The 20,686-nt window shown below is 33.8% G+C and overlaps 1 protein-coding gene across 3 annotated transcripts in view; it reads left to right on the top strand.

Moving 5' to 3' along the window:
* The window catches only part of LOC136027015 (protein slit-like), a 303,464-nt gene that overhangs the window by 166,252 nt on the left and 116,526 nt on the right, over window positions 1-20,686 (top strand). For all 3 annotated transcript variants that reach the window (XM_065703919.1, XM_065703918.1, XM_065703917.1), the window contains exons 9-12: window positions 1,790-1,861; window positions 4,846-4,917; window positions 14,990-15,061; window positions 18,891-18,962. In XM_065703919.1, coding sequence (XP_065559991.1) covers window positions 1,790-1,861; window positions 4,846-4,917; window positions 14,990-15,061; window positions 18,891-18,962 — 288 coding nt within the window. The remainder of the gene's footprint in view (window positions 1-1,789; window positions 1,862-4,845; window positions 4,918-14,989; window positions 15,062-18,890; window positions 18,963-20,686) is intronic.

Genomic DNA, 20,686 nt, shown 5'->3' with positions numbered 1-20,686 from the left:
AGTTTATTAAATAAAATTATTGAATTAGCCCAAATTATTATTTGGGCTAATCCTTCTCCCCATTTTGTCTAATTTATTCCAATAAAAACCTGACAGCCCTGTTGTCAACAGAAATATACTGGCAAAACTGACGATGTGACACCTTTTACTTATTATTTAAGGTAAACCTTTAATGAAATTAGTCTCGAATTGTCACACCAAAAAAGTGTTCATTTGACACTCCTTCCGAAAATGAGCTACCAAGAGGGGTAAGGTACTCTTTTGAATATGTTCTGTCGTGCTTGCATATGCTTATTTCTACACTTTCTATAAAGGAATCAGAGACACGAGCGGATTTAGAACATTTTATTTTTGATTACTCTTTTTCACAGACTACCTAACTTAATTTTATATAATGTAATTGATAATTACATTAATTACATTAATTGAAAAAATAATTACAATTAATTACGTTAGTTAAAATTAGTTAATTAAAAAAATTAAACGGGTAATTAACCCGTATAGTTTAGCTACAAAGTATAGACTACTTCTTACAGATTTCTTTTTCATATACTTTTTAAACAAACTGTCAGGGATGCCAATGCACGAAATTTTAGGTTGGGGGGGGGGGTGTGATGATATTATCTGACTTTCGTTTTGTACAATATTTGCTCATCTTATTGTTGAATTTATGTCCTCTAAATATAAGTAATTAGGACGTACTTAAGTAATACACATCGCGTTTGACCTTTTCTTAAATCGTTAATTATTATATAGGTTATTAGCATTATTATTTATGCTTTAAGTATTAAATTATAAATATTATGCTTTCTTGCTATATCATGTTTTATATCGTAGTATTATCAAGTTCAAGAGTTTCAAGTGTTGCCTTTATTAAGACTATAGTAAAGTAAATAATTCGCAACGGAGTATCCTCACTTATATTTTATCATTATGTTGGAAGTTTCGATGGTTTTTATGTAATTAAATATGAAGAAGAAGCAGTGGGTTAATTTTTTTATGGGGGCTGTGCCCTCACTAGATTTTTCGCCCACCCTCTAGATTTTGAAAAATTATTTTTTATGATTTTTGTATTAACAAAAAAAAAAAAAAAAAAAAAAAAAAAAACAACCAATATACCCCCCATGGCCCCAATATATCGAAATATATATTTTACCTCCCCTTAAATTTTCGTGAACTGACGCCACTGAGAGAAAGGGTAATTGCATGGAACAACTTCATTTTTATACTTTTTCTGTTTCGAGGCATATAGTGTCACTTTTGAAAAACTTACCAATAGCAAACAAGTAAAAAAAAAAACAAACAAAAAAAAAATGCAAGAATCAAATCTTATTTTTGAAGTTTTTCATCTAAAATCAAAAGACTATTAAACGTTATTGCTTCACTAGGTGATTGTTGAAACATTCAATCGTTAATCGATCGTCAATCGTTAATCAAAACATTCATTATAAGCGTTTATTATAAAATACATGTCGCTGGTATCGCAAGTAAATTATTACAATTGCAGCTGTTATCTTTATCAAGAACCTTTCAGAGGGGGGGGGGCAATTAACATAATTGGATAATTAAATAAAAAAGTGCTCAGAAATTGGGAAAACTTGGGGTTTGGTGGAGGTAGGCCTTGAGCCCCGTGCCTCTTTTCTCTGCCTATGTTCCTGATTGCTTGTAGTAGGCTATTTTTATTGTCGGTACGAAGTATATCTGCTTAATATTGTGGTTATTGAGTTAGAATTAATATTTGATTAACACTAGCTATTCAAATATCTGATTAATTATTTTTCCTTTTCAGACGTTTAGAGCAGAATCAAATATCCGAAATTCCTGCAAAAGCTTTCTTGAATTATAAGAAATTAAAAAGAATGTAAGTAACGAGATTTGATTCCCTTTTCTTACTATTGTATGTTTTCTTTACCGGTTTGAAGCCTTAGAAAAAATCACAAATAAATGAAAATAAAGAACAATTGAAGACTTAGAAATGCCAAATTCGTACAGATTGCTTACGAGACCAAGAATTGTCTCTTTCAGAAGTGGTAAATAGGCTAACAATGTCTACGATTAGTAATGCAATTAACCTCTTCTTAAGTTTTTTTTGCTACCACTTTTGCAAGGAGGCACTTGTCCCAGGCGCAGAAATTTCAGGGGTGCAAAATTTCAAATAAATAATCTAAGGATTATATCATTTTTATAACTTTTGAAATTTTATTTTAACTAAAGTAAAGTTGAGGGCGCAGTTGGCAGTAAGTATAAGCAAATTAAATCCGAAATTTTCACTTTTCCCAGCTAATCAGTTTTGTCAGAGATAATTAGTAATTCTGCAGAGAACGAAGCAGCAAGAGTCTTACTTAAATAAAGGAACAATTGTGTTAAGCAATGAAAAATCTGTTAAAATTTGTCCTTAAAAACTTTGGGAGACAGGGGAGAGGGAAATAATCGAGATTGTGCCCCTGGCGCAAGAGAGTCCAGAACCGCCGCTTTTCAGGTTTGAGAAATAATCAAATCTAAACTAGCCTAGATTATAATCTAAATTACGAGCTAATCTAAGATGCTAAGAACGATATTTTGTATATTAACGACACTTATTTTATTTTAGTTATATTCCGACTTCTGCATTCATCTGCATTCAAATCTCCTAAATTCATCATTGATTTGTTATCTTTTACCCCTTCCTTTATCAACACATTTTGATTTACTGCAGAGAGGGGGAGAGAAAGAGAGAGAGAGAGAGAGAGAGAGAGAGAGGAAAACACAGAAAAGCTCTAAACCTTTTCAAGGAGGCGCTAATTGTTCTCGACAGGGAAACCCTTTCTTAATAACTGCTGATATTGAAATATGTAAAATAAAAGAACTAAAAATAAGTCTTAAGAGTAAAAAAGAATGTAAAAAGAGATGTGTCAGGCTAATTATGGTTGTTAGTTATTCTCCAAATCTTTTCGTTTTTTTCTTTTGTTTGGTAGTTTTCCTTCAGCTATATTTTATCTTCGTGTTTATGTATTTCTAAGAACTATGGTTCTTCGTTATTTTATTTTTATCTTGCATGTAACGGTGACACAAAGGAAAAATAGAAAAACAATGTAAAGTCACAAGAAAATTACGGTGAAAATTAGGCTATATCTTTAAACTGCTTTAAACGAAGCGAGATTCGGACTTGGAATTGGATTTGCCATTACAGTGAGCTGGTCCCCTCCGAAATGGTATCTTTCTAGGTAGTGCATATGCGAAGGTTTGAAAATAAAACCCAAACTTAGTAAATGGTGACGGTTCATAGCAAAAATAAAACACGTATAAAAAAAACTGGCAAGTGAGAAAAGGTTCCCATTTCTGCCTGATTCAGGAATGGTAGCTTTTATCTTGATTAGTCTTAATAGTAAAATCTTATTTTGAAAACAAGTTTAGGAAATGTTGGAAAATAGCCTGAAACCCTAAAAATTGCGTCGGAATCGTCGGAAGTACACTATTGGAATCGCCTCGGCCGAAAACCACTTACACGAAACTTATAGTCCCTTGGCTTGAACAACAAGGAAAATCATATTTTTACAGGGATAGCACTGATGTGTCCTTTTTTCCCTTTTTGTATCCTTAAAAGACCTTCCTAAAATTCTTAAACAGCTTTAGGGATGGTATGACCCCTGGCCCCCTGATACAGTGCCTGCTTCTCAAAATTTCGCCAAGAAAAGAAATCTGTTACTGTTATTTCATTGCGATCAATTTGTTGGATTCAAAGAAACAGTGTGAAAAATAAAATACATTCCACTAGCTGAAGAGCTCACATTTCTAGCTTTTATCTCGACATGAATGAGCCAATAATTTGTGTGTCTAAACTGCCTTTCCATGCTAAATAAACACCAATAAGAAACCAGAGAAGCTTTTATTGTTCTTTGTTTTTCTTAAATTATGTGCAAAAAATGAGTCGACATGTGACATCGATAACGAAGAGATTTGGATGAATAAAGGTTATTTAAACGATTCTTTGGGGAATATATACCACGGGTATGTTATAGAAATAAATTTTGGAGACTGATCTTTGATCTTTTTTTTAAGTATTTAGTAGTCGTTAAAACTTGACTATAGCTCTCAGATTGGTCTATATAAACCGCAACAAAAATGGAATAAAGAATAAAGAAAGAAAAAAGAAAAAAATCGTGTAGAAAGAAAGAAAAAGGAAGAAAAAATTGGGCCTTGTTTCTATGACCACACTGGCTACGCACGACAATATCAGAAAACGTTGATAAACGAGGTGATTTACAGGCGTGAAAAAAGTAAACTGTTATCACCTCGTCACTCCTATTCTAGTGCAGCGCGATCTCTGCTTGGCAAGACGGCGTCCTAGGTTTTGAACTCAGCTTCCAAAGGGCTTGCAACTGCATGGAGATATGCAAAAGTGACTCCATATTACCGAAGAGGTAGTCAACTGAAAATATTAGAAACTAGTCTTTATTTTTTTTTATTTTGCAGTCTGAATGCTAAAATGCCATGAGTTTTTGTAGGTCTATATAAATTCCATAACTTAGGCTATATCAAACATTATTAGACATGAACTTATAGAATGGATCGTTTGAGAATCAAGAAAAATAAAATTGAGATGAGGCTGTTTTATTATAAGAAAATTGTTCCCCTTTCTGGAATTAATAAGATAGAAAGTACGATTAGATTTTAACGAGTTACTTTTCCTAAAAACAAACTGTTAAGTTTTATGGGAGGTAAGTCTCAGCAATTCAAGCGAAAAGAAACCAATTATATTTGTGTTTAGCTTACCATGCAGCTTTTTATAAAGAAAAAGGGGGACTAGATCAAAGGTTATCTCTACGCCATTATTGTTCTTTTTTTGGAAACTTTTTTCTTTTCTAGAGATATGAGTAATAACCGTATTGCCAAGATTGCCGCGGATGCTTTTTTTGGATTAAAGTCAATGACGTCGCTGTAAGTTGCTTATATTTTATGCTCTAGAACAGGGCTTCTTAAACTTTTGTAATTCCCGACCCCATTTATGATTGCTCCATTTATGATTTATGAGTTTCTTAACGACCCCAACAAATATAAAAGAAAAATAGATTAATATTTTTTGATGATATATTTTTTAGGTAACAATATACATGTGCATACGAAAATAAATAAATTTAGAATTCGTTTTGAAACATATAAAAATATAAAATTGAAATTTGAAAAAAATGTTATAGAAATGTTTTTATTAGTTTCAAAAACAAAAGTGGATTCTGACCGTCTTAATTCTCTCGAATATATCCAAGTAGTTGCGTGATAAATATTAAAGTTTACTTTAAAAATTTAATGATATGGATGTGCCTGTTTTTTATTGCATAACAAATCAAATCTTGGTGTAATGTTTGAAACTGCTGGACGTAAGACCTCTTCAACAATTTTTATCGCTGAACGATATTGGGATTTAATGTGTGTTAAAGCTGAGAAAGTAACTTTACATAGATATGTGGTGTTGAATGGCAGAAGTACATTTAACACCATATCCGCGATTGTGGGAAATTCAGTTCTAGTTCCGATCGAGAATTCTGTCAATGGCTTTTTTTGGAATTGTAGTTTTAAGTTTGAGTCACACGAAAGCTCAGCAAATTCCTCTTGAGCTTTAAGCGGCAGATGATCAAACTCACTTAAGCCAATCCAAAATGGCTTTTGAATCAAAACTAATTTTTGTAAATCAATATTTAATATAAAATATGCCTGGAACTGTATTTCTAGCGGTTTTAAGTGATCTACAATAGTTTTTGCAATACAAGTTTTACGGTGAATTTTCTCAATTACAAAATTGTCGACACTGGAAAACATTTCAAACGAATTTTTCTCGACCCTACTTTTCCAAATGCCGATCTTTTTAATAAAACTTTCAATTTTATCGTTTGAAGTAAATATATCGCAATTTTTTCCTCGAAGAGACAAGTTAAGATCGTTTAACTTCGCAAAAATATCTGACAAATAACACAGCTTGGATAGCCACAAGTCATTTTGAAAAAAGCAGCAAATTCACATTTTCGTTCAGTTAAAAATATTTCGATCTCGTCCTTTAATAACAATAATCTTTTTAAACTTTGACCTCTTGACAACCATCTTACTTCTGCATGTAATAACAAAGTTGTGTAGTTGGAATCCGTATCCTTACAGAGATTTGAAAATAAGCGACTGTTAAGGGCAAGGCTCTTAATAAAATTAAATATAAAAAAAACTAGTTTTTTTTAACTGAACGTAAGGAGCGACATTAAAACTTAAAACGAACAGAAATTACTTCGTATATGAAAGGGGCTGCTTCCTCACCAACGCCTCGCTCTTTACGCTAAAGTTTGACTCTCTCTCTCTCAACTTTTCTTTTTAAAATAGTAAAAAACTTTAGTGTAAAGAGCGGGGCGTAGACGAGGAAGCAGCCCCTTTCATATACGAAGTAATTTCTGTTCTTTTTAAGTTTTAATGTCGCTCCTTAATTCCCGTAAGTTTTTTTTTATTTAATTTCTGAACGTTTTTGAATCAATGCAGGTTTTTATTTTGGCTCTCCGCAGATGAATAATTAAAACGAAATTTGCATATTTTTTTTTTGACTAAATGGCTTTCTCATAGTTTTGATCGAATGATTTTGAGAGAAAAAAAGAGCGGGGGAGGAAGCCTAGTTGCCCTCCGATTTTTGGGTTACTTAAAAAGGCAACTAGAACTTCCAATTTTTTATGAATGTTCTATTAGTAAAAGATATACATAACTTATAAATTAGCTTACGTAACCAACTTTTGTATTCTCATTTTTTATTACATATATGAGGGGGTTCACCCCCTCGTCAGTACCTCGCTCTTTACACTAAAGCTTAAATTTTGTCCCAATTCATTAAGAATGACCCCTGAATCACAAAACCCGTAGAATAAATAGTTAAAATTACTAAAAGTACTTTAGCGTAAAGAGCGAGGTATTAGTAGGAGATGAGCTCCTCATAGGCGTAATAATTTCTCTTCGTTTTAAGTTCTAATGCCGCTCTTTACTTCCAGTTGAAAAAAATTTTTCATATTTATTTTTTCATTGTTTTTTTTTTTAAATAATGCTAGAAAATACTGCGCTCCCTTCATGGAAATTTTCTTCCCCCATGACAAATTCCTAAATTGAAAGTTCCCCCAAAATATCCCCCTATTCTTAGGCCCTCCCCCAACCAAAAAATCCCCCTGAAAACGTCTGTAAACTTCCCAATAACCATTACTATATGTAAGCACTGGTCAAAGCTTGTAACTTGTAGCCCCTCCCACGGGGACTGTGGGGGAGTAAGTCGTCCCCAAAGACATAGTTATGAGGTTTTTCGACTACGCTTAATAAACTGGCTATCTCTGAATTTTGATCCGTTGATTTTGGGAGAATAATTAGCGAGGGAGGGGCCTAGGTGCCCTCCAATTTTTTTGGTCACTTAAAAAGGTCACTAGAACTTCTAATTTCCGTTAGAATGAGCCCTCTCACAACATTCTATGACCACTGGGTCGATACGATCACCCTTGGGAAAGAAAAAAAGCAAAAAAAAACAACAAACAAACAAAGAAACACGCATCCGTGATCCGCCTTCTGGCAAAAAAACAACAAAATTCCACATTTTTGTAGATAGGAGCTTCAAACTTCTACGATAGGGTTCTCTGATACGCTGAATCTGAATGTATGACTTTCGTTAATATTCTGTGACTTTTAGGGGGTGTTCCCCCTATTTTCTAAAATAAGGAAAATTTTCTCAGGCTCGTAACTGTTGATGTGTAAGACTAAACTTGATGAAACTTATATATTTAAATTCAGCAATAAAATGCAATTCTTTTGATGTAGCTATTGGTATCTAAATTCCATTTTTTAGAGTTTTGGTTACTTTTGAGTCGGGTCGTTCGTTACTACAGTTCGTTACAACGAACTGTTTCATTTATGACCTTAACACCAATCTGAAGCACATCGTTCAATTCTGGTGCTATCAATCAAACAGTTCGTGGTAACGAACTGTAGTAAGGAGCGATCCGGCTCAATAGTAACCAAAACTCTAAAACATTGAATTTTGATATCAATAGCTACATCAAAAGAATCAGATTTTAATGCTGATTTTAAATATATAAGTTTCATCATGTTTAGTCTTATCCATCAAAAGTTACGAGCCTGAAAAAATTTGCCTTATTTAGGAAAATAGGGGGAAACACCCCCTAAAAGTCGTAGGATCTTAACAAAAATTACACCATCAGATTCAGCGTATCAGAGAACCCTACTGTAGAAGTTTCAAGCTCCTATCTACAAAAATGTGGAATTTTGTATTTTTTGCCTGAAGACAAATCACGGGTGCGTGTTTTTTTTTTTTTTTTTTTTTTTTTTTTTTTTTTTTTTTTTTTTTTTCTTTTCTCCAGGGTTCATCGTATCGACCAAGTGGTCCTAGAATGTCGCAAGAGGGCTCATTCTAACGGAAATGAAAAGTTATAGTGCCCTTTATAAGTGACCAAAAAAATTGGAGGGCACCTAGGCCCCCTCCCACGCTCATTTTTTCTCCAAAGTCAACAGATCAAAATTTTGAGATAGCCATTTTGTTCCGCATAGTCAAAAACCATAATAACTATGTCTTTGGGAATGACTTACTCCCCCAAAGTCCCTGGGGGTGGGGCTGCAACTTACAAACTTCGACCAGTGTTTACATATAATAATGGTTATTGGGAAGTGTACAGTCGGTTTCAGGGGATTTTTTTTTGGTTTTGGGGGTGGTGTTGAGGGGAGGGGGCTATGTGGGAGGATCTTTCCATGGAGAAATGTGTCATGGGGGAACAGAAATTCAATGAAAAGGGCGCAGGATTTTCTAAAATTACTATAAAAAAAACAATGAAAAAGTAAACATGGAAAATTTTTTTTCAATTGAAAGTAAAGAGTAGCATTGAAACTTAAAACGAACAGAGATTATTACGCATGTGAGGGGTTCTAAAAATACTTTAGCATAAAGAGCGAGGTATTTAGGAGGAGATAAATACCTCGCTCTTTATGCTATAGTATTTTTAGTAATTTCAACTATTCATTCTACGGCCTTTCTGATTCAGGGGTCATTCTTAAAGAATTGGGACAAAACTTGCGATTTAGTGTAAAGAACGAGGTATTAACGAGGGTACAAACCCTCTCATATACATAATAAAAATTAAAGAATATAAAAGTTTGTTACGTAAGATAATTCTTAAGTTACGTATATTTTTTACTAATAGAAAAATTCGTTAAAAATAAAAATTTATAGTTGCCTTTTTATGTAACCGAAAAATTGCATGGCAACTAGGCCTCCTTCCCCATCCCTTATTTCTCAAAATCGTCTAATCAAAACTAAGAGAAAGCCATTTAGCCAAAAAAGGAATTAATATGCAAATTTCATTTTAATAATTTATGTGTGGAGAGCCAAAATCAAACATGCATTAATTCAAAAACGTTCAGAAATTACATAAAAAAAAACTAGTTTTTTCAACTGAAAGTAAGGAGCGACATTAAAACTTAAAACGAACAGAACTTACTCCATATATGAAATGGGTTGTCCCCTCCGCAATCCCTCGCTCTTTACGCTAAAGTTTGACTCTTTGCCACAATTCTGCTTTTTAATACAATTAAAAGCTTTAGCGTAAAGAGCGAGGGATTGCGGAGGGGACAACCCATTTCATATACGGAGTAATTTCTGTTCGTTTTAAGTTTTAATGTCGCTCCTTACTTTCAGTTAAAAAAACTAGTTTTTTTTATGTAATCAACTAAGAAGCGCCCAAAGGATTTTTACATGCCGGACTGTAAGGTCCCGTCGGTCGCGAAAGTTTATTCGCAACCGAAAATAACACGAAATCGTGAAAATAACACGGAATGTTTATGTAGTTTCTTCGAAATAACACTTAGAAATTTTGTTGATAATGTTTGTCTGGATTATTTCGGTTTTAAGAGATTGACAAAAATAAATCTACATTTTTTTTAAAATTTCTATAACATCTTCTCATTCATAGTAAATTTATACAAGATATTATAATAATCGGAATAGAAATGCTAGTATAAATAGTCTTTCTGAACCAGAAGATTTTATGATATATTTACCTACGATGATTATTATTTTTCTTTATAACAATAATTTTACAAGTTAAAAAACACTTTTTGTTAAATTGTATTTTTATCACTCGCGACCCCATGATTTTGCTACGCGACCCCAAATGGGGTCGCGACCCATAGTTTAAGAAGCCCTGCTCTAGAATATTATATTTTTTTTTCTATAAGAATTAGAGTTGTTTGAATTATGCCGCGGATGCTTTGTTGAACTAATGCTAATTAGTCGTTGAACGCCTACAATTTGATAGTATTTTTTATGCTTTAGAATATATAAAAAGTGCTTTTATGGCATTAGATTTACAGATGTTTAAATAATCTTAGAATTCATTTTAGTTTAGTATTAGAGCTAAAATAATCAGTGACTTCCTTGGTGTAACGGAAGTAGCTTAAATTGTATGTTTTGCTAGTCCCTGAATTTTTTTTTGAAGTACCGACTGTATAATAATAGTAACGTTTGGGGGGGGTCTAATTGTTTTTTTTCATCTTTTCTTTATGTTTCGCTCCACTTTTTTTTGCTTCATCCGGGCCGAAGACAGTCTATACAGGATAAATATTCATCTTGGTTTCTTGCTTAGATCTTTTTTTTATGATTTTCTATTCTTTGTGGTGGTTTGTTAGCTTGGTTTTGGATTTTGAAAAAAGAAAAAAAATCACAAAAAATCCTGTATTCTAAGTTTTAAACCAGCTTTGGAAAAGCAATGTTAGTTTATTTAAAAAAGAGAAGAAAAAATAGTTATATATTAGCAACTTTATCCAGCTTAGTTTGTTTAGATTGTAAATTAAGATATTTTCAAAGGACTTGGAGTTAAAACCCTCTCCCCATCTGTTTGTATATATGTCTGCTTATAAGTAAGTAACCTATGGGTATTTAGTAATCTGCGGGATAACTTTCCCTCTAAAGCATTCATGATTAATTTTATAAATATTTTTTAAAGATTTAAAGGATAAGAAAACTAAAAAAAGAAAAAAAAGAATTATTTTTATTGTGAGAAATCAAGACTTTGTTATAGCCTTGAGATGTTTTGAGTTTCGTGTACACTGGTCACTCCTATACAATCTAAAATCGTCTCCAAGTGGTGAAGAAAAGGGGAAACCAATATCCCAATAAATTATAGAAGTAAAAATGCTATCTATAACCCTATCTATTACAAATAAAAAGAAAAAAAAATGCAAGAACAAGTTTAGCTTTTGTTTTAATGATGGATGTATAAATTCATGTCTGCTATAAACATCTTATTTATCCTCTTATTTTATGGGGGGATGTTTCAGTTCCCAGTTTCAGTAACCAAGTCACCCTTAGTTCGTGAATTTTATTCCTTGTTTATACATAATAAAAATGTTCTTAAATAGTAGAGCCTAATCCAAGAAGTAGCCTAATCTAGCTGATATATACTCAAGTAGATATGGAATAAGAAGCTTTGACGCGTTATGGAATGAAGGACCAGGTCTCGTGAAGGTAGAAATATTTTAATAAAGAGAGACCCGGAGAAAGACCGAAAGAAATATTCTTAGATAATGGTTGAAAGGCCGAGAGATCCTCTAATCCTCAGGTTTACATCCATATACCGGAATGAAAATATCTTACCTCCAAATGTTCTCCGACTGAAACTGTCCTATTTCCAAAACCGCTACCTTTCATTAGAGCTTTTGGAGTTCTAAAGATTATTTTTATAGTACTTCGAAAAGGAGAAACACCGAACTGTAGAATTTCTCGAAGTAGATCAAAATCTACTGATTGAAACCATTTCAACTCAAAATACGGACTTCGAATAGTTTTAGGGTGTGATAAAAGCAGAAAGAAAAAGGGGTTTTGGAAGAGATCCATTCAAGTGGTACCGATTCTGACTGCAAGTTCAGATTCAGCACAAAATTTCATACAAGATAGATCATTAATCCATTTTTCCATATATATATATATATATATATATATATATATATATATATATATATATATATATATATATATATATATATATATATATATATATATATAGTAAAATTCCCAATAACGTCATATATATATATCATGAAAAGAGAAATCACCAATGGAAAAGCAAAAACACATAAAAAAAAGAGAGAAGGAGAAAAGGAAGACTGTTTTCCTAAATTAGTGATTACTATAGACCAGCACTTGAATGAGGCCTTAACCCTACTCATCCATACAATCACATAGGTCAAACAGCATAGCCATACACAATCAACCATAAAGAATAATCCATGGACAGGCAGTCATGTCGTCAATAAGTATAAGTCGTCATTTGCCAAACAATAGAAAAAATAATAAAGACATATATATATATATATATATATATATATATATATATATATATATATATATATATATATATATATATATATATATATATATATATATATATATATATATATATATATATATATATATATATATATATATATATATATATATATATATATATATATATTTCGCGGCGCTGGAATCAAACTATCCTATGTCCAGAAATGAAAAAAGTGGAAAATACATATTAAACAGAGCTTACTCAAGAAACAAGGCCTCCACTGGAGTAGCCTATGTAGTAGTAGCACTGTCACGGAAAGACTAGTAACCTTTTTAAAATTTTTCCTTTCTGTTGCTTGAGGATTTTCTGGGTAGTAAGTATAGTTAGACTCTGCTTATCGTCTTCATGAAGGACCAAGGGGAAAATATGACAGAGTCGTTCAAAACTTCGTTATCCAGGTCAGCTGCAGCTTCAATCGATGACTTTCATTAAGATCTATGCTTCTTCCTCGCTTTTCATTGAGCCGTCAATTTATGATGAAACTGTCTTTGAATAGGGCTCAATATTGGAAATTCTTTAGGTTGATTTATCTTGGCGATCAAAACAATTTGTCAAGTCCCCCCTACTGCAGTTTTGAAGATTGATGATTCGGCCTAATTATATTCCGTTCGATAAAATTATTCAAATAGGTTATGTCTATTTTTTTGGAACAAAATTCTAAAGGTATTCAGTAAGACAGATATATCATTATTCTGGAATTTGTGGCGAAACCCTGTCTATATACTAATATTGAACTTTTGATCATTTCATAATATAAGCGTTAGTATAATTGAATGTGAGGGATCTTTTCTTCAGATGAATGCAAATGGGTCGGTAGAATAATAATAATATAAAAAAAGTATAGATGCTTGTATAACAAATAGTACGCAGATATGCATATAAGAAGGATGGGAATTTCGGGTCCATGCTTGTCCTCTTCCCTAAGCTTTAAGATTATAGTGATTGTCCTAAGTTTCTTATATAATTCACCTATTTTTACTTTTTTTTACCTTTACACCGCGCAGAAATTTTTAGCACCCCTCCGAATGATTTAGCACCAAACTACAGCATCTGATGCTAAAGTTTTATTTTATGTACTGTTTAAGAGGTTTTCTATATTTTGGTGCAGTTTGGATAAAATTTTCAAGTTTTGATAAAAAAAACATACAAAACTATTATTTGAATTTTTCGTAAATAAGCAATCTTCAAAAAAAGAATTGATTCCAATCTTTTTAGAAATGCTCCAAGCTTTTTAGCACACCACACTATCATGTTAAAAGATGTAAATCTATGAAAAATATAAGTTTAATGTTAATTTGCAATGATTGTAGCAAACTGCTATCTTATATTTTTTTACTTACAACTCACTTCTCAATTCAGTTCTTACTACTCAACTCTTATTTTCCTTGCTTCCTATCTTCCCAATTATGTCTTAGTTAACTAAACCATTAACACAAAGCTCACAAAACTGCTCACAAGATAAGGTTTTGAAACGACCAATCCCTTTGAATGTGAACTAACAAATTCTACATTCGCTTGGTTCCCTCACCACCCAAGAAGATTTTCGTAGAACATTTTAATTTGTACAAGATGCTAAAAAATACTTCTCTTATACTCACAATAGTTGATCCTTACTAATTTATAAAAGAAGAAGACAAGTAAGATAGAACGTCTAGCTTTCCTGTTTGTTTTATGGATTCCATACGCAACCTGAGATACAACTGCTTTGGGAACTCGAATGTCTCTGTTTGCTCCACGAAACAGTTCAAATGTTTACAACCTTACAAGACCCTGTTTGTTCCGTAGATTAGTTTGGAAAGCGTTTATCGCGGTAGTAAACATCAATGTCACTTTGATGTTCGACGTTTAGAAAGAAGTAAAAAAGCAATGTAAGCATTCTGTCAGTTATGTTTGGTCTCTTTTGAGATTTCTTTGATTTACCTATAGAAACTGTATAGAAATTGCTACTGAAATCGCTGCATATAACTAGGGGAAAATGGTGGCAGAAAAAAAAGATTTTACTGAAAAAAAAATGATAGTTGAACTGAAGCATTTGATTTAGTTATTTTCGTCCCAATTCTCTTATAAGCTATTCTGTTGTGTTTTTTTTTTTTTGAATTGAGAAAAAAGGGTTCTAAGATTTAAACAGGACTAAATAAGTATTTGACGAAGAGAGAGACAGAGAGAGAGAGAAAGAGAGAGAAAGGAGAGAGAGAGAGAGAGAGAAGAGAGAGAGAAAGAGAGAGAGAAGAGAGAGAAAGAGAGAGAGAGAGAGAGAGAGAGAGAGAGAGAGAGAGAGAGAGAGAGAGAGAGAGAGAGAGAGAGAGAGAGAGAGAGAGAGAGTTTTCTATATTTCTTATACAGTCTAGGCTACTTTTAGTGTTTTTTCATAGATGTCCCCCCTCCCACTCCCAAAAGAGTGGGAGTTTTCTATATTTCTTATACAGTCTAGGCTACTTTTAGTGTTTTTTCATAGATGTCCCCCCTCCCACTCCCAAAATGTTGGCCCTTCGAAATAGATTTCCGCGTGCTTGCCTGCTTACGGTTTAGGTAACTATTACTAGTCATAATTGTATAATTTCTTGGATTATTTAAATTTTATTTTTTGAGTATTTATGTTATCTATCTTATTTTAGCGTTCTTTATGGTAACAAAATAAGTGAGCTACCTTCAGGAGTATTCAGTGGTTTAACTTCACTTCAGCTCTTGTAAGTACCATTTTCTGGCCTTGTTTGATGACCATCACTTACAAAAAGGACTTATTATCCATTTAGAACTCTTAAAAAAATATCGATATAAATGTAGTCTGAGGTTTGAAGTTGATTCTGGTGTATACGGATATAATAGGACACCGCCTCTTCTTTGGAATTTCTAGGTTTGCCTTTATATCCATGCATAACTTTCATATTCGCGTGTTTTTTTTTTTTTCTAACTTGATGGCTATTGTTTGTATTTCTTTGTAACTTTTTTATCTATTGAAGAGCACAATCACAGCTTCTTCTTATATTCTCCTAAACTTGCCCATGTAACTTAAATATTTTGTTGAAAGATTCGGAAATTTCTCTTTCGAGCTGCTAAGGCTTGTGAGGTTCTTGTGAGGTTAAGTCTTGTGAGGTTCTTCGTGTCATTTCTATTGCAGGAGGCCATATTGAAGAATGGAATTCAAATTAAATGTGAAACAGCTACGCCCAGAGAGCAATGATAGTTTTCTCTTTTTTTTAAATTCGTAAATTGACAGCCTACTGATACTCGAAAAAAGAGATTCTTCAAAGATAGTGCAAAAAGAGGTTTTGCTCCAATTCTTTTTAGGCCGTTGTAAGTCTGGTCCTGGGAGTGGCTAGACCTCTAAATGGAACCAGGACTATGATTTTCCAATTGGATTCAGTTTTATGCATTTTGATAAAGTATCATTGTTGCTTATGTTTGTCATGTATTGACTTGATACTATTTCTTAGAACTACAATAATTCTTTTTAATTTACGCTGTTTTCTTCTACAATATTTATGACTTAATCCCTTTTGTTTTAAAAATCTCTGAACTTTTATACAATTCTAATAAGGGAGCTAATGCCAGATTTACCTCTCATTCAATCAGACTGTTCGATTTTAGTGTCAAATTTACTTACTACCTTTCTTTTTCTTATTACTTTAACAGTATCGAAGTTATATAAAGGAATATTGCGTAGTAACCATTTACGATGCCAAACAAAGTAGTGATGTATTCCCCGAAGTATTCTCAGGACAAAGAACGTACACAGTGGGAGGGAGTGCCTTTAATTTCACGAAAGAAAAGTTTTACGTGTTATTTGAAAAAAAATGTATGAAATTATAGCAACTATTATAAAATCTGGATTTCTTTTTTTGATTGGAGGAGATCGCAGGAACGAAGGCTTCCCATCTGGCATATGTGTCTGTTTAAGATCATTTTCAACCATTAAAATATATAGGGAATGTTGTTGTTGTTGCCAAGGGATTGACCACTTTTCCAGCATGTGTACATCTGATAGCGGCCCTTGTTCGACCACGTGTGGTAAATCATTCATGTTGCATCTTATATCCCATTTGGCTTACTTTTGTGATGCTGTGCTTTTTTGCACCACGTACGGCAAACCTTTGCCGCGCATGGCACGTGTCAAATAGTGTAGACTAGCCTTGAAACCGGGCAAGTGTCGGGTCGGTTACTGTTGGTGCCAAGTACTATAAATAAGTATTTTAAATTTGTCATTGTACAGAATACGATAGGCCTTTCGCTGCTTTTGACAAGGGGTTAACCACTTTACGAGTTGGTGTGCATCTCCGAGCGGTACTTGTTTCACCATGTGTAACGAACCATTCCTGGCACTCCTTGTGCTACACCTGACTGACATGACGCCGTTCATCTCCGCACCACGACTGGCAAACATCCAACCCATATGACACTTGCCAACTGGTATCAGCAAGGTTCGATACCGGACAAGTGGCCCTCGGTTACCGTTGATGCCACGTACTATAAACAAGTATTTTGAATGTTTCATTGTAGAAAATATGATAGGCCTTTTGCTGTTTTTGCCAAGGGGCTAACCACTTTGCCAGTTAGTGTGCATCTCCGAGCAGTACTTGTTTCGCCACGTGTGACGAATCATTCCTGGCACACCTTGTGCAACACATGACTGACTTGACGACGTGTATTTCCGCACCACGATTGGCAAACATCCACCACATATGACACTTGCCAACTAGTTTCAGCAAGGTTAGGAAACTGGGCAAGTGGCCTTTGGTTGCTGTTGGTGCCACGTAGCCTACTCTAAACAAGTATTTTAAATTTGTCATTGTACAGAATATGATAGGCCTTCGGCTGTTGTTGCCAATGGGTTAACCACTTTGCCAGTTAGTGTGCATCTCCGAGTAGTACTTGTTTCACCACGTGTGACGAATCATTCCTGGCAGCACTGAGGGCTTTATGGATTCCAGAAGGCCCATAGCCACTACTCTTTTCTCCCTTTAATGATTTAAGATAGCGAAGAAGGATTAACGGCGACCCCCTCAGGAGTCCGTGCAGGTGCTTGTTACGTAATAGGGAATGTTTTGTAAAATATGCAGGTGTTGATTACGTAACGGGGATGGCTTTCTAAACGATGCATGTGTTAATTACCTATTAGTTTCTTTGGGTGTTTAAAAACCTTCAGGGGCCTGCCAAATCGTGAATTCTTTGGTTGTTACGTAATAGAGTTTGCGTATTACATAATAGAGAGAGTTTTTCTTAAAAAAAACTACAAAGGCCTTTTGAATTTGCTTAATGATATAGCACATCGTGCGGACATCTCGTCTCATTTTAGGGTTAGTTGCCATCCCCTTATAATTTCTACTGCTATGATAGGCACTTCAGCTCTCATTTTGTCATTGCTATTGCTTGTAATACCCAATAGAGTAAAAGCATCCATTACTAAAGAATATCATCTTCAATGTTGACACACTGATCTCTTTTTTAATACTGAAGCAAATCAAACAACACACGTGTCGTTGACCTCCAAGACCTGTTTTGTCGATTTATGAAGGTCCGCTGGAACCGAAACAAGTCACGTAAAATTTCGTCATCTTCACATGTAAATATTGGACCATGATCAGCTTCTTTTAAACTGCGACTTCTGCGCTTGACTAACGAAACCTAGTATTCCCTATGAGATAACAACCGAGGAAATCATGAAGGAAAGAAGCCCTGGCCCTTTTAGATCTTTTTAAGGAAAAACACTATATTATATAATACACAAACCCTATTACGTAGCAATGATTTGTAACAAATGAACGTAACAAAGAACAATGTAACAATGAACGTAACAAATAGATCATGATTTGAAGGGACCCTGAAGGTATTTAAACCTTCAAAGAAACAATTAGGTAATTAACACATGCATCTTTTAGACAATATTTCCTATTACGTAATTAACACCTGTGCCATTTAGAAAACATTCTATATTACGTAACAAGTACCAGCACCTTGGCTTAAGGGGGGTCGCCGTTAAAATTCTTCGTCATTTTAAATCAATAAAGGAAGAAATGAGTAGTGCCTATGGGGCTTCTGGAATCCAAAAACCCCTTACTACTCTTGGCTTACCTTATGCCGCACATGACTGACTTTTTTGACGTCGTGCATCTCTGCACTACGACTGGCAAACATCCACTACATATGGCATTTGCCAACTGGTGTTAGCTAGGTTCGAAACCTGGTAAGTGGCCCTCGGTTTTGATTGTTGACACACAATATAAGCAATTATTTTAGTTTTGTCATGGTCTGTAGAGTCCATACAATGAATACTTGAAAGAGCGTTCAAAATAAGGGACACTTTCAGTAACTTTTCTTTCCGTCTTTCTTAGCAAACTTCGTTTTTTCTTTCATCGACTCTTTAGATAAATTTCATCTTTCATTTTATTACCTTTTTCTGTTTGTTTCATTCTTTCTGTGACTAGTATTATCTTGTGCTGTATTTTATCGTCCTTTCAGCTGACTAATTTTATTACCTCCAAAAGCATAAAAACTTTGATGTCAATATTGTTTTTTCAGATTACTGAACGCAAACAGAATTAGCTGTGTGAAGGGAGGTACATTCCGAGATCTAATAAATCTCAATATACTGTAAGTAATTTTCTCTTCTTATAATATGGCTTTTTCTTCCTTTTGAAAAGATTAATATTCAATTAGAAGCCTGTACAGAAAAAACTGTAATTACGAAATTATAAGGCCGTATAGAGTAGGTTCTGAATTAGGGTTTTCTATATTCCTGGGTTATTGAGTATGGATTTAAAATTAAGGCGGAAGCAAATGAACTGGGACTTCATTAGTGGGGGGCAAGGAGGGCTTCCCCCCAGGAATTAAAAAAAATATTATACAGCCCATGCCCCTTAACTATCTGGATATGAACCCTTCGTGTCCCCCCAAATAAAAATAACGGAGATTCGGCCCTGTAAAAAAAGATGGGGTTATTGACAAAATAATAAATTACAGTTCGGCGGAGAAAAGATACAACAACCGTAACGCCATCTAGCGTTACGGAGCAAAATCTGTGATGCTCGACGATTCCATAATTGTTAATTCGAACAAGAAGTGTAACTAGTGCAATTTTCGGGGATGAAAAGCCGATGAATTTTACCAACTGACCGGTCATTTTTATCGGAATCAATATTTTGTGCACTGCTATAAAATCGGTTAGACTGTAGCAACAATGTAGTAAATGCGCCAAGATTGAGCAATCTTTTTTTTACACTAACCGAACTTAGGGAGAGGCCTATCAGGGAGGCCTATAAGGGAGGCGCTTCCGACTTGAACTTATATACATCACTATTCTCTTCCCCAGAAAATACCCCCATGGTTTTTGGTGCAGTTGTAACATTTAATAAATAAAAAAGGATGATAAGACCGGTGCATTTATTAGATAACTAAGTTTATACCTGTTTTTTTGTCAGCATTTGTCTCCAGACTTACAACATTCATCGCTTTTAGGTCTTCATCAGCTAATAGCTGATAAAAACATTTTGTAAATCCCTAACTAATTGTACCCGAACGTTAAGCTGCTTTTTAAGATAAGCTTTCCTATCGGCTTCCTTCGAAGCTAGTGAGCTGGAACACGCTCAATTTATCAAAGGGGCTACGGACTTTTCCAAAAGTGCTCAAACATTTTGTGGTGAAGAAATCAGAAAGCTGGTTAAAATTCTGCAAATGGGGCAAGGGTAAAAAAAAAAATTTTTTTTGCCAGATAAATTCAACGGTTCTCTGAATTTTGCCAAAACTTGCCTTTTTTTTATTAAACGTCGAAAAGAGAAAAAGAGCGGTGGTTGGTCAGTGTCTTTTTCTTTATTAGTTGATGGTTGTCCATGTCCGCATCTTTAAAAGGTGATGAATTAGCTTCAAGCACATATAAAGGTTTTTTGAGGGGAGATCGCCAATAACAAAAAAACAAATATTGTTTTATAATTTGAATAAGGAGTGCTCATAAAATATTGAAAATTTTGTGTTTTGTGTGTGAGTGGGCTAATCAGGGATGTGTCCCTTTTTCTCTTCCCATCCATAATTGGCTTAGGAGATTATTGAAAAACACTTGCTCGAACATACAGGATTGTAAAACATGAACACTGAATGTAAACCCTAATTGGGCGATCTTCTAAATTTTGATCTTTCGGAATAGTCCTTTCATAAAAAAAAAAAAATACAAAAAAGGTTTTATGAGACTTATTAATTACAAATTTCCAAAAATTGTAGAATACCATTCTCCAGTATCATTTTCAGTATACTATTTTAAGAAGAATATGTTAATACAACATGTAATTTACATTTTGTAATTATCGGTTTTTAGCTAAATTTAA

Source organism: Artemia franciscana, chromosome 5 (assembly GCF_032884065.1).
Source record: "Artemia franciscana chromosome 5, ASM3288406v1, whole genome shotgun sequence".
In the NCBI taxonomy this organism is placed as follows: Eukaryota; Metazoa; Arthropoda; class Branchiopoda; order Anostraca; family Artemiidae; genus Artemia; species Artemia franciscana.
The sequence above is the reverse complement of the archived record's forward strand: the minus strand, read 5'-3'. Positions and strand labels throughout refer to the sequence as shown.